General features: G+C 36.9%; 1 protein-coding gene across 1 annotated transcript in view; it reads right to left on the bottom strand.

Moving 5' to 3' along the window:
• Nucleotides 1–803: 803 nt before the first annotated feature.
• The window catches only part of fbxo10 (F-box protein 10), a 40,714-nt gene continuing 25,293 nt past the window's right edge, over nt 804–16,224 (bottom strand). The window contains exons 6-11 of the mRNA XM_061977011.1: nt 14,194–14,264; nt 11,355–11,507; nt 10,986–11,297; nt 6,811–7,121; nt 1,158–1,345; nt 804–1,088 (exon numbers count right to left, since the gene is read on the bottom strand). Coding sequence (XP_061832995.1) covers nt 908–1,088; nt 1,158–1,345; nt 6,811–7,121; nt 10,986–11,297; nt 11,355–11,507; nt 14,194–14,264 — 1,216 coding nt within the window. The 3' untranslated portion in view covers nt 804–907. The remainder of the gene's footprint in view (nt 1,089–1,157; nt 1,346–6,810; nt 7,122–10,985; nt 11,298–11,354; nt 11,508–14,193; nt 14,265–16,224) is intronic.

Here is a 16,224-nt window from a genome sequence, read left to right as displayed (position 1 = left end):
ACAAACTTCCGCCATTGCTTGCCGTGCTACCAAGGTCCTTTGTCCCTGAATTGCTCACACACTCCGGCAGATTCAATGGGGGTCTGGCGGCAGATTTCTTTGACTTTATCGTTGGAAATGCATCTGCTTTGAGTGTCGCAGGATATCCACACATTCTTGCCATCTCTGTCGTAGCATAGCTTTCGTCGGTAAAGTGTGCGGAACAAACGTCCAATTTCTTGCCACTTTCGCATCTTTGGGCCACTGGTGCAACTTGAATCCGTCCCTATTCGTGTTGTTACACCCTCCGACAACACACCGACGAGGCATGATGTCTCCAAGGTACGGAAAACAGTCGAAAAAACGGAAAATAACAGAGCTGATTTGACTCGGTGTTTGAGAAAATGGCGGATTGCTTCCCGATGTGACGTCACGTTGTGACGTCATCGCTCCGAGAGCGAATATTAGAAAGGCGTTTAATTCGCCAATATTCACCCATTTAGAGTTCGGAAATCGGTTAAAAAAATATATGGTCTTTTTTCTGCAACATCAAGGTATATATTGACGCTTACATAGGTCTGCTGATAATGTTCCCCTTTAAAGCAGTGTGGGTGGCACTGGGAGAAGGTGGGTAAAGTGTCTTGCCCAAGGACACAATGGCAGTGACTAGGATGGCGGAAGCGGGGATCGAACCTGGAACCCTTTACCAACCGAGCTATACCGCCCTCAAGATGTAAAGTTAGTGCAATTATAGGGTCAACTGTATATAGATGAGTTGGTTCCTTATTAATAAACCTGGGACAAATGTAGTTTGGACACACCTGGTCTTCAAATGGTGATTAGTTTTATTTTTTCACATCTTTGTGTTTGACTTTGGAGGTTCCACAGTCCAGTCCTTCTTTGAGACCATGTTGTCTGCAGAGTGTCATCACAGGACGGAGCAGAACATGCTGCCGCTGTGGCAACCGTTCTCCACGGTGGCGCTGATCCTGGTCGTCATGGAGATGCCCAGTCGGGAGGAGTACTGGGAGGAGGACAGTCCCGAAGGTGAGCTGGCCGGGGGACGAGGAGAAGGGTTTTCCAGAACCCAGGGTGGGACGGAGGTGCAGCTGTAGAACCAAAGAACATTAAACCTGGGTCAGAGCGGGGTGGACTCGACTGAGGGGTTGCCTAGTTACCTGCTGTCGTGTCGTGAAATACTGTTGTTGCGTAACACGCAGCTCTTGTTGCCGGGGTTCAGGTGTAGGAGACTCTTCTGGCTCTCAGGGTGGCCCTGGAACAGCTGGTTGTCTGACACCAGAGCTTTCACCGAGCCCAGCAGGGCGATGCCACAGCCCAGCGCTGGCTGCACTCGGTTGTGGAGGACCTGCGGGAAGGTTTGACTTAGACACAACCCTCAACTACATCTTGCCAGGGGACAACATGGCTGCACAAAGTTGAAAATGACAACTATTAGGGAAACCGTAAAAAGAGCAAAATAATAATGAATCAAAATCAATGTGTCACAGAGACATATAAAAGGTGCACAAATTGAGGTTGCCGTGTACATGATGACATCACTGCTTAAAGCAGCACTGAGTCACTTTTACACCTGCATAAGATATCAATAATCAATATCAAATTATTAATACTCCATTCAAACTAATTGATGCGAGGTGACAATTCAAAACAAGATCCTCAATTCAAAGTGATTATGATTGCTGAGATGTCGATCTATTCAAGGAGATTCAATTGAAACCAATTGATCAGATTGCGATTCTTGAGGTGACAATTCGATTCAACATGATTCAAACAGATTACAATTCCTGAGGCGATGATTCGATTAAACAAGATTCTCGATTCAAAGTGATTGCTGAGGTGACGATTCGATTCAACAAGATTCTCAATTTAAAGTGATTACGTTTCCTGAGGTGATGATTCGATTCAACAAGATCCTCGATTCAAACCGATTACGATTCCTGAGGCGATGATTTGATTAAAGAAGATTCTCGATTCAAAGTGATTGCTGAGGTGACGATTTGATTTAACACGATTCTCGATTCAACATGGTTCTCGATTCAAACCGATTGTGATTCCTGAGGTGACGATTCGATTCAACAAGATTCTCAATTTAAAGTGATTACGTTTCCTGAGGTGATGATTCGATTCAACAAGATCCTCGATTCAAACTGATTACGATTCCTGAGGCGATGATTCGATTAAACAAGATTCTCGATTCAAAGTGATTGCTGAGGTGACGATTTGATTTAACACGATTCTTGATTCAACATGATTCTCGATTCAACCGGTTGTGATTCCTGAGGTGACGATTCGATTCAACACGATTCTCAATTTAAAGTGATTACGTTTCCTGAGGTGATGATTCGATTCAACAAGATCCTCGATTCAAACTGATTACGATTCCTGAGGCGATGATTCGATTAAACAAGATTCTCGATTCAAAGTGATTGCTGAGGTGACGATTTGATTTAACACGATTCTCGATTCAACATGATTCTCGATTCAACCGGTTGTGATTCCTGAGGTGACGATTCGATTCAACAAGATTCTCAATTTAAAGTGATTACGTTTCCTGAGGTGATGATTCGATTCAACAAGATCCTCGATTCAAACCGATTACGATTCCTGAGGCGATGATTCGATTAAACAAGATTCTCGATTCAAAGTGATTGCTGAGGTGACGATTTGATTTAACACGATTCTCGATTCAACCGGTTGTGATTCCTGAGGTGACGATTCGATTCAACAAGATTCTCAATTTAAAGTGATTACTTTTCCTGAGGTGATGATTCGATTCAACAAGATCCTCGATTCAAAGTGATTACGATTCCTGAGGTGACTATTCGATTCAACAAGATTCTCAATTTAAAGTGATTGCGATTCCTGAGGTGACTATTCGATTCAACACGATTCTCAATTCAAACCAATTCGACTGCGTTTCCTGAGGTGAGGATTCGATTCAACAAGATCCTCGATTAAAAGTGACTACGATTCCTGAGGTGACGATTTGATTCAACAAGATCCTCGATTCAAAGTGATTACGATTCCTGAGGTGACGATTCGATTCAGCAACATCCTCGATTCAAAGTGTTTACGATTCCTGAGGTGACGATTCGATTCAACAAGATCTTCGATTCAAAGTGATGACGATTCGATTCAACAAGATTCTCAATTTAAAGTGATTGCGATTCCTGAGGTGACTATTCGATTCAACACGATTCTCAATACAAACCGATTCGATTCGACTGCGTTTCCTGAGGTGAGGATTCGATTCAACAAGATCCTCGATTCAAAGTGATTACGATTCTTGAGGTGACAATTCGGTTCAACACAATTCCCGATTCAAACCGATTGATTTGATTGCCATTGCTGACGTGACGATTCGATACAACAAGATTCTCGATTCAACATCAACTTCTATTCAAACCAATTGATCCAATTGCAATTCCTGAGGTGACGATTCGATTTAACAAGATCCTTGATTCAACACCATCTTTGATTCGAACCGATTCGACTGAGTTTCATGAGGAGAGGATTCGATTCAACAAGATTGCTCGATTCAACAAGATTACGTTTTGATTCAACAAGATCCTCGACAAAAAGTGATTACGATACCTGAGGTGACAATTCAATTCAAGAAGATCCTTAATTCAACACTATCCTTGATTCAAAAACCAATTCGATTCAGCTGTGTTTCCTGAGGTGACGATTCGATTCAGCAACATCCTCGATTCAAAGTGATTACAATTCCTGAGGTGACGATTCGATTCAACAAGATCCTTGATTCAAAGTGATGACGATTCGATTCAACAAGATTCTCAATTTAAAGTGATTGCGATTCCTGAGGTGACTATTCGATTCAACACGATGCTCAATACAAACCGATTCGATTTGACTGCGTTTCCTGAGGTGAGGATTCGATTCAACAAGATCCTCGATTCAAAGTGATTACGATTCTTGAGGTGAAAATTCGGTTCAACACGATTCCAGATTCAAATCGATTGATTCGATACAACAAGATTCTCGATTCAACATCAACTTCTATTCAAACCAATTGATCCAATTGCAATTCCTGAGGGGACGATTCGATTTAACAAGATCTTTGATTCGAACCGATTCGACTGAGTTTCATGAGGAGAGGATTCGATTCAACAAGATACTCGATTCAACGTGATTACGTTTTGATTCAACAAGATCCTCGACAAAAAGTGATTACGATTCCTGAGGTGACAATTCAATTTAAGAAGATCCTTAATTCAACACTATCCTTGATTCAAACCGATTCGATTCAGCTGTGTTTCCTGAGGTGAGGATTCGATTCAACAAGATCCTCGATTCAAAGGGATTACGATTCCTGAGGTGACAATTCGGTTCAAACCGATTGATTCGATTGCCATTCCGGAGGTGATGATTCGATACAACAAGATTCTCAACTTCTATTCAAACCGATTTGATCCGATTGCGATTACTGAAGTGACGATTCGATTCGATTCGACTGCATTTCCAGAGGTGAGGATTTGATTCAACATGATCCTCGATTCAAAGTGATTACGATTCCTGAGGTGTAGATTTATTCAAGGAGATTCAATTCAAACCGATTGATCAGATTGCGATTCTTGAGGTGACGATTCAATTAAACAAGATTCTCGATTCTAACCGATTGATCCAATTGCCATTGCTGACGTGACGATTCGATACAACAAGATCCTCAATTCAACATGATTCTCGATTCAAACCGATTGCGATTCCTGAGGTGACTATTCGATTCAGAAAGATACTCGATACACTATTCCAGATTCAAACCGATTGATCCAATTGTCATTCCTGAGGTGAGGATTTGATTCGACAAGATCCTCGATTCAAAGTGATTACAGTTCCTGAGGTGACGATTCGGTTCAATACGATTCCCGATTCAACATTAACTTCTATTCAAACCGATTTGGTCTGATTGCGATTACTGAGGTGAGGATTCGATTCAACAAGATCCTCTATTCAAAGTGATTATGATTGCTGAGGCGTCGATCTATTCAAGGAGATTCAATTCAAACCGATTGATCAGATTGCGATTCTTGAGGTGACGATTCGATTCAAACCGATTATGATTCCTGAGGTGACGATTCGATTCAACACGATTGATCCAATTGCCATTGCTGATGTGACGATTCGATACAACAAGATCCTCAATTCAACATGGCTCTCGATTCAAACCGATTATGATTCCTGAGGCGACGATTCGATTCAACACGATTCTCAATTCAACGTGATTGCGAATCCTGTAATGAGGATTCGATTCAACAAGATCCTTGATTCAACGTGATTCAGTTTCCTGAGGTGACGATTCGATTCAACAAGATCCTCGATTCAAAGTGATTACGATTCCTGAGGTGACAATTCGATTTAAGAAGATCCTTAATGCAACACTATACTCGATTCAAACCGATTCGATTCAGCTGTGTTTCCTGAGGTGAGGATTCGATGCTACAAGATTCTTGATAAAACACAATTCTCCATTCTAACCAATTCAATCTGATTCCTGAGGTGACTCCTCGATTCAAACCGATTCGATTGCGTTTCCAGAGGATTCGATTCAACACGATCCTCAATTCAACGTGATTGCAAATCCTGTGGTGAGGATTCGATTCAACAAGATCCTCGATTCAACGTGATTCAGTTTCCTGAGGCGATGATTCGATTTAACAAGATCCCCGATACAAACCGATTCAATTCGACTGCATTTCCTGAGGTGACGATTCGATTCAACAAGATCCTTGATTCAAAGTGATTACGATTCCTGAGGTGACAATTCGATTCAAGAAGATCCTCAATTCAACACTATCCTCGATTCAAACCGATTCGATTCAGCTGTGTTTCCTGAGGTGAGGATTCGATTCTACAATTCACGTTTCTAACCAATTCGATCCGATTCCTGAGGTGACTCCTCAATTCATACCGATTCGATTCAACACGATCCTCAATTCAACGTGATTGCGAATCCTGAGGTGAGGATTCGATTCAACAAAATCCTTGATTCAACGTGATTCAGTTTTCTGAGGCGACGATTCGATTCAACAAGATCCTCGATTCGACGTGATTCAGTTTCCTGAGGCAACGATTCGATTTAGCAAGATCCTCGATTCAAACCGATTCAATTCGACTGCATTTCCTGAGGTGACGATTCGATTCAACAAGATCCTCGATTCGACGTGATTGCGATTCCTGAGGTGACCATTCAATTTAAGAAGATCCTTAATTCAACACTATCCTCGATTCAAACCGATTTGATTTGACTGTGTTTCCTGAGGTGAGAATTCGATTCAACACTATCCTCGATTCAAACCGATTCGATTCGACTGCGTTTCCAGAGGATTCGATTCAACACAATCATCAATTCAATGTGATTGCGAATTCTGAGGTGAGGATTCGATTCAACAAGATCCTCGATTCAAACCGATTCAATTCGACTGCATTTCCTGAGGTGACGATTCGATTCAACAAGATCCTCGATTCAAAGTGACTACGATTCCTGAGGTGACCATTCAATTTAGCCCGATTCTCAAATCAAACCAATTTTTGCAATGTATTGTTTAGTCTAATAATCATAATGAAACTTTTTCAAAACAGGTGACAGTCTAGAAAAACTCATTTTGGTTCCTATAAAATATAGAATGGGTATGAATAAGAATCGCGATTCGGATGTGACTTGATATTGTTATGCTTTTAGTGGAGAAAAGTCTGGACAGCGATATGATAGAACCTAATCTATACTGCTATAAATCTGCACACTGACTACTCGTATTGTCCCTGGAGAAGATTTGATCAGGGGTGTCACACCTTGACGTCGCCGTTCCCCGACACCTGGATGCCGTAGCCGCTGTTGCCGACCACGTCGTTCTCCAGCATCTGTCCCATCCCGCTGAAGTTGACGCCGTGGCCGTCGTTCTGGTAGATGCCGTTACCCCGCAGCTCGGCACGGCAGTCCTTCTCCACCGTCACGCCCCCTCGGCTGTTTTCCAGAACGCAGTTGGTCACCAGGCGGGTCAGCTGACTGCTCTGCAGCACGGCCACGCCCACGCCCCGGTTACGGTTCACCAGGTTGGCGAAAACGTTGAGCGGCTCGCTGGTTTTCACGTACAGCCCGACGGCTACACCCGGGGAGACAAACACGTAATCAGGGGTGTCCAAACACACATCAACAAGTGGAAGGGAACAAGAAAAAGTTTACTTTAAAGCTGCCGTGCAGGCTGTTTTTTCTTCTTTAAAGCAATCAAAATAATAATGAATCAAAATCAATGTTATGAATGTTTTACTTATTTAAGGCTCAAATTACTTCACATCAAATATTACACTTGGAAATATTTTTTGGGGAAAAATATTGCAAGTTTTCTTTGGGTAAAAAGGAGTAAAACAAATTAAATTAAAAAAAATATGAAAACGTATGATTGACAGATCTGAAGCTAATCTGAAAGTAAAAATAAATAAATACAATTAAAATAATGCATGGATTATTTTTTTAACATTTTCATCCCCAATAATTTTTGTGAGATTTTTTGTTTTGTTTTTTTAAACTGTCTTTTCTCAAAAAATAATAATGAATCAAAATCAATGTTATGAATTATTGACTTATTTAAGGCTCAATTTACTTCACATCAAATATTACACTTTTTGGGGGGGGGAAATATTGCATATTTTATGTGTTTGCCATGTAAAAAGGAAATATTTCTTTGGGGGGAAAAAGTAATAAAACAAACAAACTAAATAAATAATGAAAACGTATGATTGGTGGATAGATCTGAAGCTGACTTAAGTGTTGAAAGTAAAAATAAATACAAGTAAAATATATACATTATTTTTAACACTTAGAATTTTAGTGGGATTTTTTTTTGTTTTATTAAATTGTCATTACTCAAGAAATAATAATGAATCAAAATCAATTTTATGTATTTTTGACTTAATTACTCAAATTAATTCACATCAAATATTACACTTGGAAATATTTTTTTGGGGAAAAATATTGCACATTTTATGTGTTTGTCGCATAAAGAGCAACATTTTCTTTGGGTAAAAAAGGAATAAAATAAAATAAATAAATAATTAAATTGTATGATTGAAGGATAGATAGATCTGAAGTGGATCTAGAGACGTAAGTGTTGGAAGTAAAAATGAATAAATACAATTAAAATAATGCATTAATTATTTTTAACACTTTCATCCCCAAGAATTTGTGAGATTTTTTGTTTAGTTTTTTTTAACCGTCTTTTCTCAAAAAATAATAATGAATCAAAATCAATGTTATGAATTATTGACTTATTTAAGGCTACAATTACTTCACATCAAATGTTACACTTGGAAAAAAATTTTGGGGTAAAAATATTGCATATTTTGTGTGTTTGTCGTATAGAAAGCAAAGTTTTCTTTGGTAACAAAGGAATAAAACAAACAAAAATAAAATAAATAAAGAATTAAAATGTATGATTGAAGGATAGATCCAAAGTTGATCTAGAGAAGTAAGTGTTGGAAGTAAAAATGAATAAATAAAATAAAAATAATGCATGAATTATTTTTTAACACTTTAGTGAGATTTTTTTTTTTTTTAACTTTGCTCAAAAAATAAAGTAAAATGTATACATTATTTTTAACAATTTTTGTGGGATTTTTTTTTGTTTTATTAAATTGTCATTGCTCCTTAAGTGTTGAAAGTAAAAAGAAATAAAATTAAAATGTACCGGTATGCATCATTTTTAACACTTTCATGAGTGGGGCCCTTTTGGATCTCCAATAATTTTAGTGGGATTTATATTAATTAAAATTGCCATTGCTCAAAAAATAATAATGAATCAAAATCGATGTTATGAATTATTGACCTATTTAAGGCTTAAATTACTTTACATAAAATATTGCATATTTTAGGTGTTTGTCGTATAAAAAGCTACATTTTCTTTGGGGAGAAAAGGGAAAAAAACAAACAAAAAAAGAAATAATAAACACACGATTGACGGATAGATCTGAAGTTGATCTTGAGAGATGTATTGAAAATACTTTTTTTTTTATATATATATATATATATATATATATATATGACGCATATGACTTACCTTTAACACTTTTATGAGTAAAGCTCTTTTGGATCCCCAAGAATTTTAGTGGGATTTTTTTAATAATAAAAAAACATTGTCATTGGTCAAAAAATAATAATGAATTAATATTAATTTTGTCTACGAATTATTGACCTATTTAAGTCTCAAATTATTTCACATCAAATATTACATTTTGAAATATTCTTTGGAAAAAATATATAATATTTTGTGTTGTTTCTATAACAGGGTTTTGAAAAAAAGGACATAAAACAAAGTACATCCAGATAGCGACAGAGATCTGAAGTTGATCCAGAGCACAGGTGTCAAACTGAAGGCCTGGGGGCCAGATGGGGCCCGCCACTTCATTTTATTTGGCTTTGGAAATAATATTTATCAAAGTACTGTAACTTTTCTTACACACATCAATATAGTCTTTTTATTTTGGGAGAAACCAAATATATGTACTCCATGTAATCGCAAATGATGTTAACTCAAATATTGTCTAATTATGCAAAAATATATGATCAAACATTCAAACCATTTTTTAAATACAAATAAATACTAATACCGTATTTTTCGGACTATATGTCGCAGTTTTTTTCATAGCTTGGCCGGGCTCCAGTGCGATTTATATATGTTTTTTTCCTTCTTTATGTTGCATTTTCGACAGGTGCGACTTATACTCCGAAAAATACGGTAATAATAATTATTATTATTATTATCAATCAAAGTGTGCAATGTGAAAGTAGCAATAGATTTCATGGTAAAATTGTGACATTTACTGTGGTTTTTACAGCATGTTTCTCTAAATGAAAAAAATAACTTTTTATATTTTTTTTACTGTTTAGGTATTTACAGTAATACACCGAAAAATCTACAGTTGTTGATTTACGGTAAAAAAAAAAACCAAAAAAAGTGGCAGCTCAGGTGCCAAAATTTTACTGTAAAATTGCAGTTTTTTTTATTTACAGTAAAAAAAACAAATATAAATTTTTGTTTGTTTTATTCATTTTTTACCCAAAGAAAATGTTGCTTTTTATACGACAAACAAATAAAATATGCAATATTTTCCACCCCCCAAAAAATATTTCCAAGTGTAATATTTGATGTGAATTATTGTGAGCCTTAATTAAGTAAAAAATTCATAAGATTGATTTTGATTCATTATTATTTTTGGAGCAATGACAATTTAATAAAACAAAAACAAAATCCCACAAAAATTCTAATAAGTGTTAAAAATAATAATGTTTTTCCATTTACAGTAATATACACTTGAGGTGAAATTATTGCAACTTACCATATTTTTTGTACATTTTACTTTAAAAAAATCTACTAAATAAATAATAAATGATAAATGGGTTGTACTTGTATAGCACTTTTCTACCTTCAAGGTACTCAAAGCGCTTTGACACTACTTCCACATTTGCCCATTCACACACTGATGGAGAGAGCTGCCATGCAAGGCGCTAACCAGCACCCATCAGGAGCAAGGGTGAAATGTCTTGCTCAGGACACAACGGACATGACGAGGTTAGTACTAGGTGGGGATTGAACCAGGGACCCTCGGGTCGCGCACGGCCATTCTTCCACTGCGCCACGCCGTCCCACAAATAATAAAATACTAATAAAATGCATTTAAAAAATGGTGTAATAATAGTATTCACTGTTAGAAGCGGCCCTGTGAGGCCAACCATAACTGCCATGTGGCCCTTTGACACCTCTGATCTAGAGATTTAAGCGTTGAATTATTATTATTTTTTAATTAAAAAACTAATAGATTTTTATGATCGTGACCCTTGGGACCAAACTTGAAGAGTCCTTAAGCTAAAAAAAAATCTATATTGTTTTGAAAATGAAAAAAATCCAAATGGCCGCCGCATGCTTGGATTATTCAGTGAAAAAGTTTGGATCCCCCCGGTCTATGTGCATCACCTCCATTGAAGCTCATACAGTTGCTCTCCACCAGCGCCACGCTGACGGAGCGGCGTGCCGAATGGCGCTCGTCCTCGCTGTCTAGGTCGCTGTCCCAGGCGAAGAGCTCCCCTTCCTCGTGGAGGTTCTCCTGCTCGTCTTCCTCCACCATGCCCCTCCTGTCGCCCTCGGGCCCCGCCCAGTTTCTCTCCGTGTTGTCGGGGTCCTTCCTGCAGAAGACGGCCAGGCCGTACATGCAGTTGTGGGTGATGTAGTTGCCCACCAGCTGGGGGAGGCTGGATGACATCACCCACACGCCGCACCCTTTGTTGCCTGGTGGGACACAGAACAATACAACACTGCGCTCAAACACCAGCGCGGTAGACCTACCGTACACGTGGTTTCCCTCGATGAGTCCACGGCCGCGCTCGCCCACCACGATGCCGTCAGAGTAGCCCTGACAGATGTAGTTGTTCCTCAGTATGGGGTCTCCCTCCCTGCGGATGTCCACGCCGCCCCACTGGTTCTCCTTGATCACGTTCTCTGTAATGGCAACTTTCCGTGAGTTCTGAGGGTGTGTCGCGGGGGCAGCAGCTTAAGCAAGGCAAGTGTTTTTTTTTGTTTTTTTTCACAAAATGGTATTGCTTACAATTTCAAAATGTAAGCCGTTTATATAAGAATGAACCTATTTAAAAAAAATATGCTGTAAAAAGAGATTTTCAATTTTAAATTTTTTTGTGGTAGTTATATGGCTTCTTTATGGCGTAAAATTCATGTTGATTGCTAAAAAAAAAATTTACAAAAAAAAATTAAAAATTGTGTGAGTGACAGGAAGAAAAGCTCCAGACCCCCCACTTCCCCCCAAATAAGAAAATGTGTCTATTTGAACTAATACAGTATTTTTTATTAATATTGCTCAATTAATTTTGTGCCATCTTGTGTCATTTCATCCAAATGAGACCCAGTCAACAAAATAAGATTCACTAACTCAAAATTTAAACAAAGTATGAATAATTTTTGTTGAAAAAAAAAACATTTTTTTAGCCATTTGTTATTTTTTTTTTAAACTATATAAAAAAAAACTATTATAAATGAAAATATATATTTCTTATATTTACTGATGTATTTAGTGGGTCTCTTTGGGTCACTGGTGTGTGAGTGACAGGAAGAAAAGCTCTAGATCCCTAAAAATATAAAAAAATATGTCTTATATTTGGACTAATACAGTATTTTTTATTAATATTGCTCAAGGAAGTTTGTGTCATTTCCTCCAAATGAGACCCAGTCAACAAAATAAAATTCACTTTAACTCAAAATTTAAACAAAGTATGAATCATTTTAGTTGAAAAAATAAATACAAATATTTGCCATTTATTTGTTTGAACTATATTAAACAAAACTATTATAAAAGAAAATATATGATATTTCTCATATTTACTGATATATTTAGCGGGTCTCTGTGTCACGGCTGCATCTCTTTGGGTCACTGGTGTGTGAGTGACAGGAAGAAAAGCTCTAGATCCCCCCCAAAATATAAGAAAATATGTCTTATATTTGGACTAATGCAGTATGTTTATTAATATTGCTCAAGGAGGTTTGTGTCATTTCATCCAGATGAGACCCAGTCAACAAAATAAAATTCACTTTAACTCAAAATTTAAACAAAGTAAAAATAATTTTAGTTGAAAATTTTTTTTTTCTGTTATTTTTTTTAACTATATTAAACAAAGCTATTATAAATGACAATATATGATATTTCTTATATTTACTGATATATTTAGCGGGTCTCTGTATCATGGCTGCATCTCTTTGGGTCACTGGTGTGAGTGACAAGGAGAAAAGCTACAGACTCCACCCAAATATAAGAAAATCTGTCTATTTGGACTAATACAGTATTTTTATTAATTTGGCTCAATTCAGATTGTGACATCTTGTGTCATTTCATCCAAATGAGACCCAGTCAACAAAATAAAATTCACTTTAACTCAAAATTTAAACAAAGTATGAATAATTTTAGTTGTAAAAAAAAAAAAAAGTTCAGTCACCCGTTATTTTTCAAAAACTATAATAAACAAATGTATTTGAAAATATATGATTATTTCTTAAGCCTATTTACTGATATATTTAGCTGTGTCACGGCTGCATCTCTTCGGGTCTCCGGTGTGTAAGTGACAGGAAGAAAAGCTCCAGACCCCTCCAAATATAAAACATTGTGTCTTATATTGGGACTAATATAGTCTTTTTATAATATCGCTCAAGGAACATGATGTTTTCTTGTCATTTCATCCAAATGAGACCCAGTCAACAAAATAAAATTCATTTTTATTTAAAATTCAAGTTGAAAAAAAAAAACATCAGAATTTTTCAGTCACCTGTTATTTTTCAAAAACTTTGATAAACTAAAGTATTATAAATGAAAATATATAATATTTCTTATATTTACTGATATAGTTAGTGGGTCTTTCTTTCATGGCTGCATTTCTTCAGGTCACTGGTGTGTGAGTGACAAGCAGAAAAGCTCTAGATCCCCCAAATACAAGAAAATCTGTCTTATATTTGGACTAATACAGTACGTTTATTTAGCGGGTCTCTGTGTCATGGCTGCATCTCTTTAGCTCACTGGTGTGTGAGTGACAGGAAGAAAAGCTCTAGATCCCCCAAAAATATAAGAAAATATGTCTTATATTTGGAGTAATACAGTACTTTTATTTAGCGGGTCTCTGTGTCATGGCTGCATCTCTTCGGGTCAGCGGTGTGTGAGTGACCGGAAGAAAAGCTCCAGACCCCTCCAAATATAAAACATTGTCTTATATTGGGACTAATATAGTCTTTTTTATAATGTTCTTTAAGGAACGTGATGTTTTCTTGTCATTTCGTCCAAATGAGACCCAGTCAACAAAATAAAATTAATTTTTAATTTAAAATTCAAGTTGAAAAAAAAACATCAGAATTTTTCAGTCACCTGTTATTTTTCAAAAACTTTGATAAACAAAAGTGTTATAAATGAAAATATATGATTCTTCTTATATTTACTGATATATTTAGCGGGTCTCTGTGTCACGGCTGCATCTCTTCTGGTCACTGGTGTGTGAGTGACAGGAAGACAAGCTCCAGACACCTAAATTTAATCCATTTTATATCTGGACTAATATGATATTTTTCATTAATATCCCTCAAGCAAATCCTTCACGTCTTTCATGCAACAACAACATGAATATTTGCCAGTCACCTGCTATCAGCCCTCTGCCGTTCTCGTTTATAGCGATGCCAGCTGCCTGCCCTTGGAAGATATGATTCCCGCTAGGAGAGAAGTGGAAGATCAAGGAGTGAGTCAAATCTCACTCATGCCAGCTTTTATTTGATACATTTGTGTGGCCATTTTTAGACATCACCTAAATGAATGGCATGTTTTTAGCTTCTATGAAAAGCGGGGCACTCGTTGCCAGAACGGGGCGCCAATTCACTTCTTGAGCACTGCTAGTGATCGATACTGAAATATCGATACCGCCGACACCAGATCGTTCTGCTCTAAAATCGATTCTTAAATCAAAATATCAATACTTTTGATACTTGAGTTATTTGAAATACTTCTTGTTAGTGAATTGGGACTTACCGTAAATTACAGACTACAATACTTAATATGTCAAAAAATATATACCGCATTTTTCGGAGTATAAGTCGCACCGGCCGAAAATGCATAATAAAGAAGGAAAAAAAAACATATATAAGTCGCACTGGAGTATAAGTCACATTTCTTGGGGAAATGTATTTGATAAAAGCCAACAGCAAGAATAGACATTTGAAAGGCAATTTAAAATAAATCAAGAATAGTGAACAACAGGCTGAATAAGTGTACGTTATATGAGGCATAAATAACCAACTGGTATGTTAACGTAACATATTATGGTAAGAGTCATTCAAATAACTATAACATATAGAACATGCTATACGATTACCAAACAATCTGTCACTCCTAATCGCTAAATCCCATGAAATCTTATACGTCTAGTCTCTTACGTGAATGAGATAAATAATATTGTTTGATATTTTACGCTAATGTGTTAATAATTTCACACTGAGTATAAGTCGCACCCCCGGCCAAACTATGAAAAAAACTGCGACTTATAGTCCGAAAAATACGGTATATATATTTTTGAATGAATTGCGATTCTTATTTGTAACAATTACTAATCGATTAAAAAAAAATGAAAAATCGAAAAAAATAAAATAAAATAATTTTTTTTTTTTTACATTTTCTTGTTTAAATCTGTCGATGTGGATCAGTGTTTTTCAACCTTTTTTGAGCCAAGGCACATTTTTTGCGTTGAAAAAATGCGGAGGCACACCACCAGCAGAAATCATTAAAAAAAGAAACTCAGTTGACAGTAAAAAGTCATTGTCGCAATTGTTGGATATGACTTTAAAGCATAACCAAGCATACATCACTATAGCTCTTGTCTCAAAGTAGGTGTACTGTCACCACCTGTCACATCACGCCCTGACTTATTTGGAGTTTTTTGCTGTTTTCCTGTGTGTAGTGTTTTACTTCTTGTCTTGCGCTCCTATTTTGGTGGCTTTTTCTCTTTTTTTGGTATTTTCCTGTAGCAGTTTCATGTCTTTTTTGAGCAAATGTGCTTTATAAATAAAGTTGATTTGATTTGATTTGAATATTCCCCACATCTACTTTGTTTTAGCAATCAAGAATATTTCAGTTGTTTTTATCCTTCTTTGTGGGGACATTGTTGATTGTCATGTCATGTTCGGATGTACATTGTCTTTGCTCCACAGTAAGTCTTTGCTGTCGTCCAGCATTCTGTTTTTGTTTACTTTGTAGCCAGTTCAGTTTTAATTTCGTTCTGCATAGCCTTCCCTAAGCTTCAATGCCTTTTCTTAGGGGCACTCACCTTTTGTTTATTTTAGGTTTAAGCATTAGATACCTTTTTACCTGCACACTGCCTCCCGCTGTTTCCGACATCTACAAAGCAATTAGCTAGCGGCTGCCACCTACTGATATGGAAGAGTATTACACGGTTACTTTGCCGAGCTCTAGACAGCACCGACACTCAACAACAACACATCATTTGCAGACTATAATTACTGGTTTGCAAAAAATATTTTTAACCCAAATAGGTGAAATTAGATAATCTCCCACGGCACACCAGACTGTATCTCACGGCCGCGGCACAGTGGTTGAAAAACACTGATGTAGATGATCTAAATCTGCTGTACAGATTTACTTTAGAAAAGGGAAGTGTCGGAT

Source organism: Nerophis lumbriciformis, linkage group LG16 (assembly GCF_033978685.3).
Source record: "Nerophis lumbriciformis linkage group LG16, RoL_Nlum_v2.1, whole genome shotgun sequence".
Lineage (NCBI taxonomy): Eukaryota > Metazoa > Chordata > Actinopteri > Syngnathiformes > Syngnathidae > Nerophis > Nerophis lumbriciformis.
This window is presented reverse-complemented; position numbering and strand designations above follow the sequence as displayed.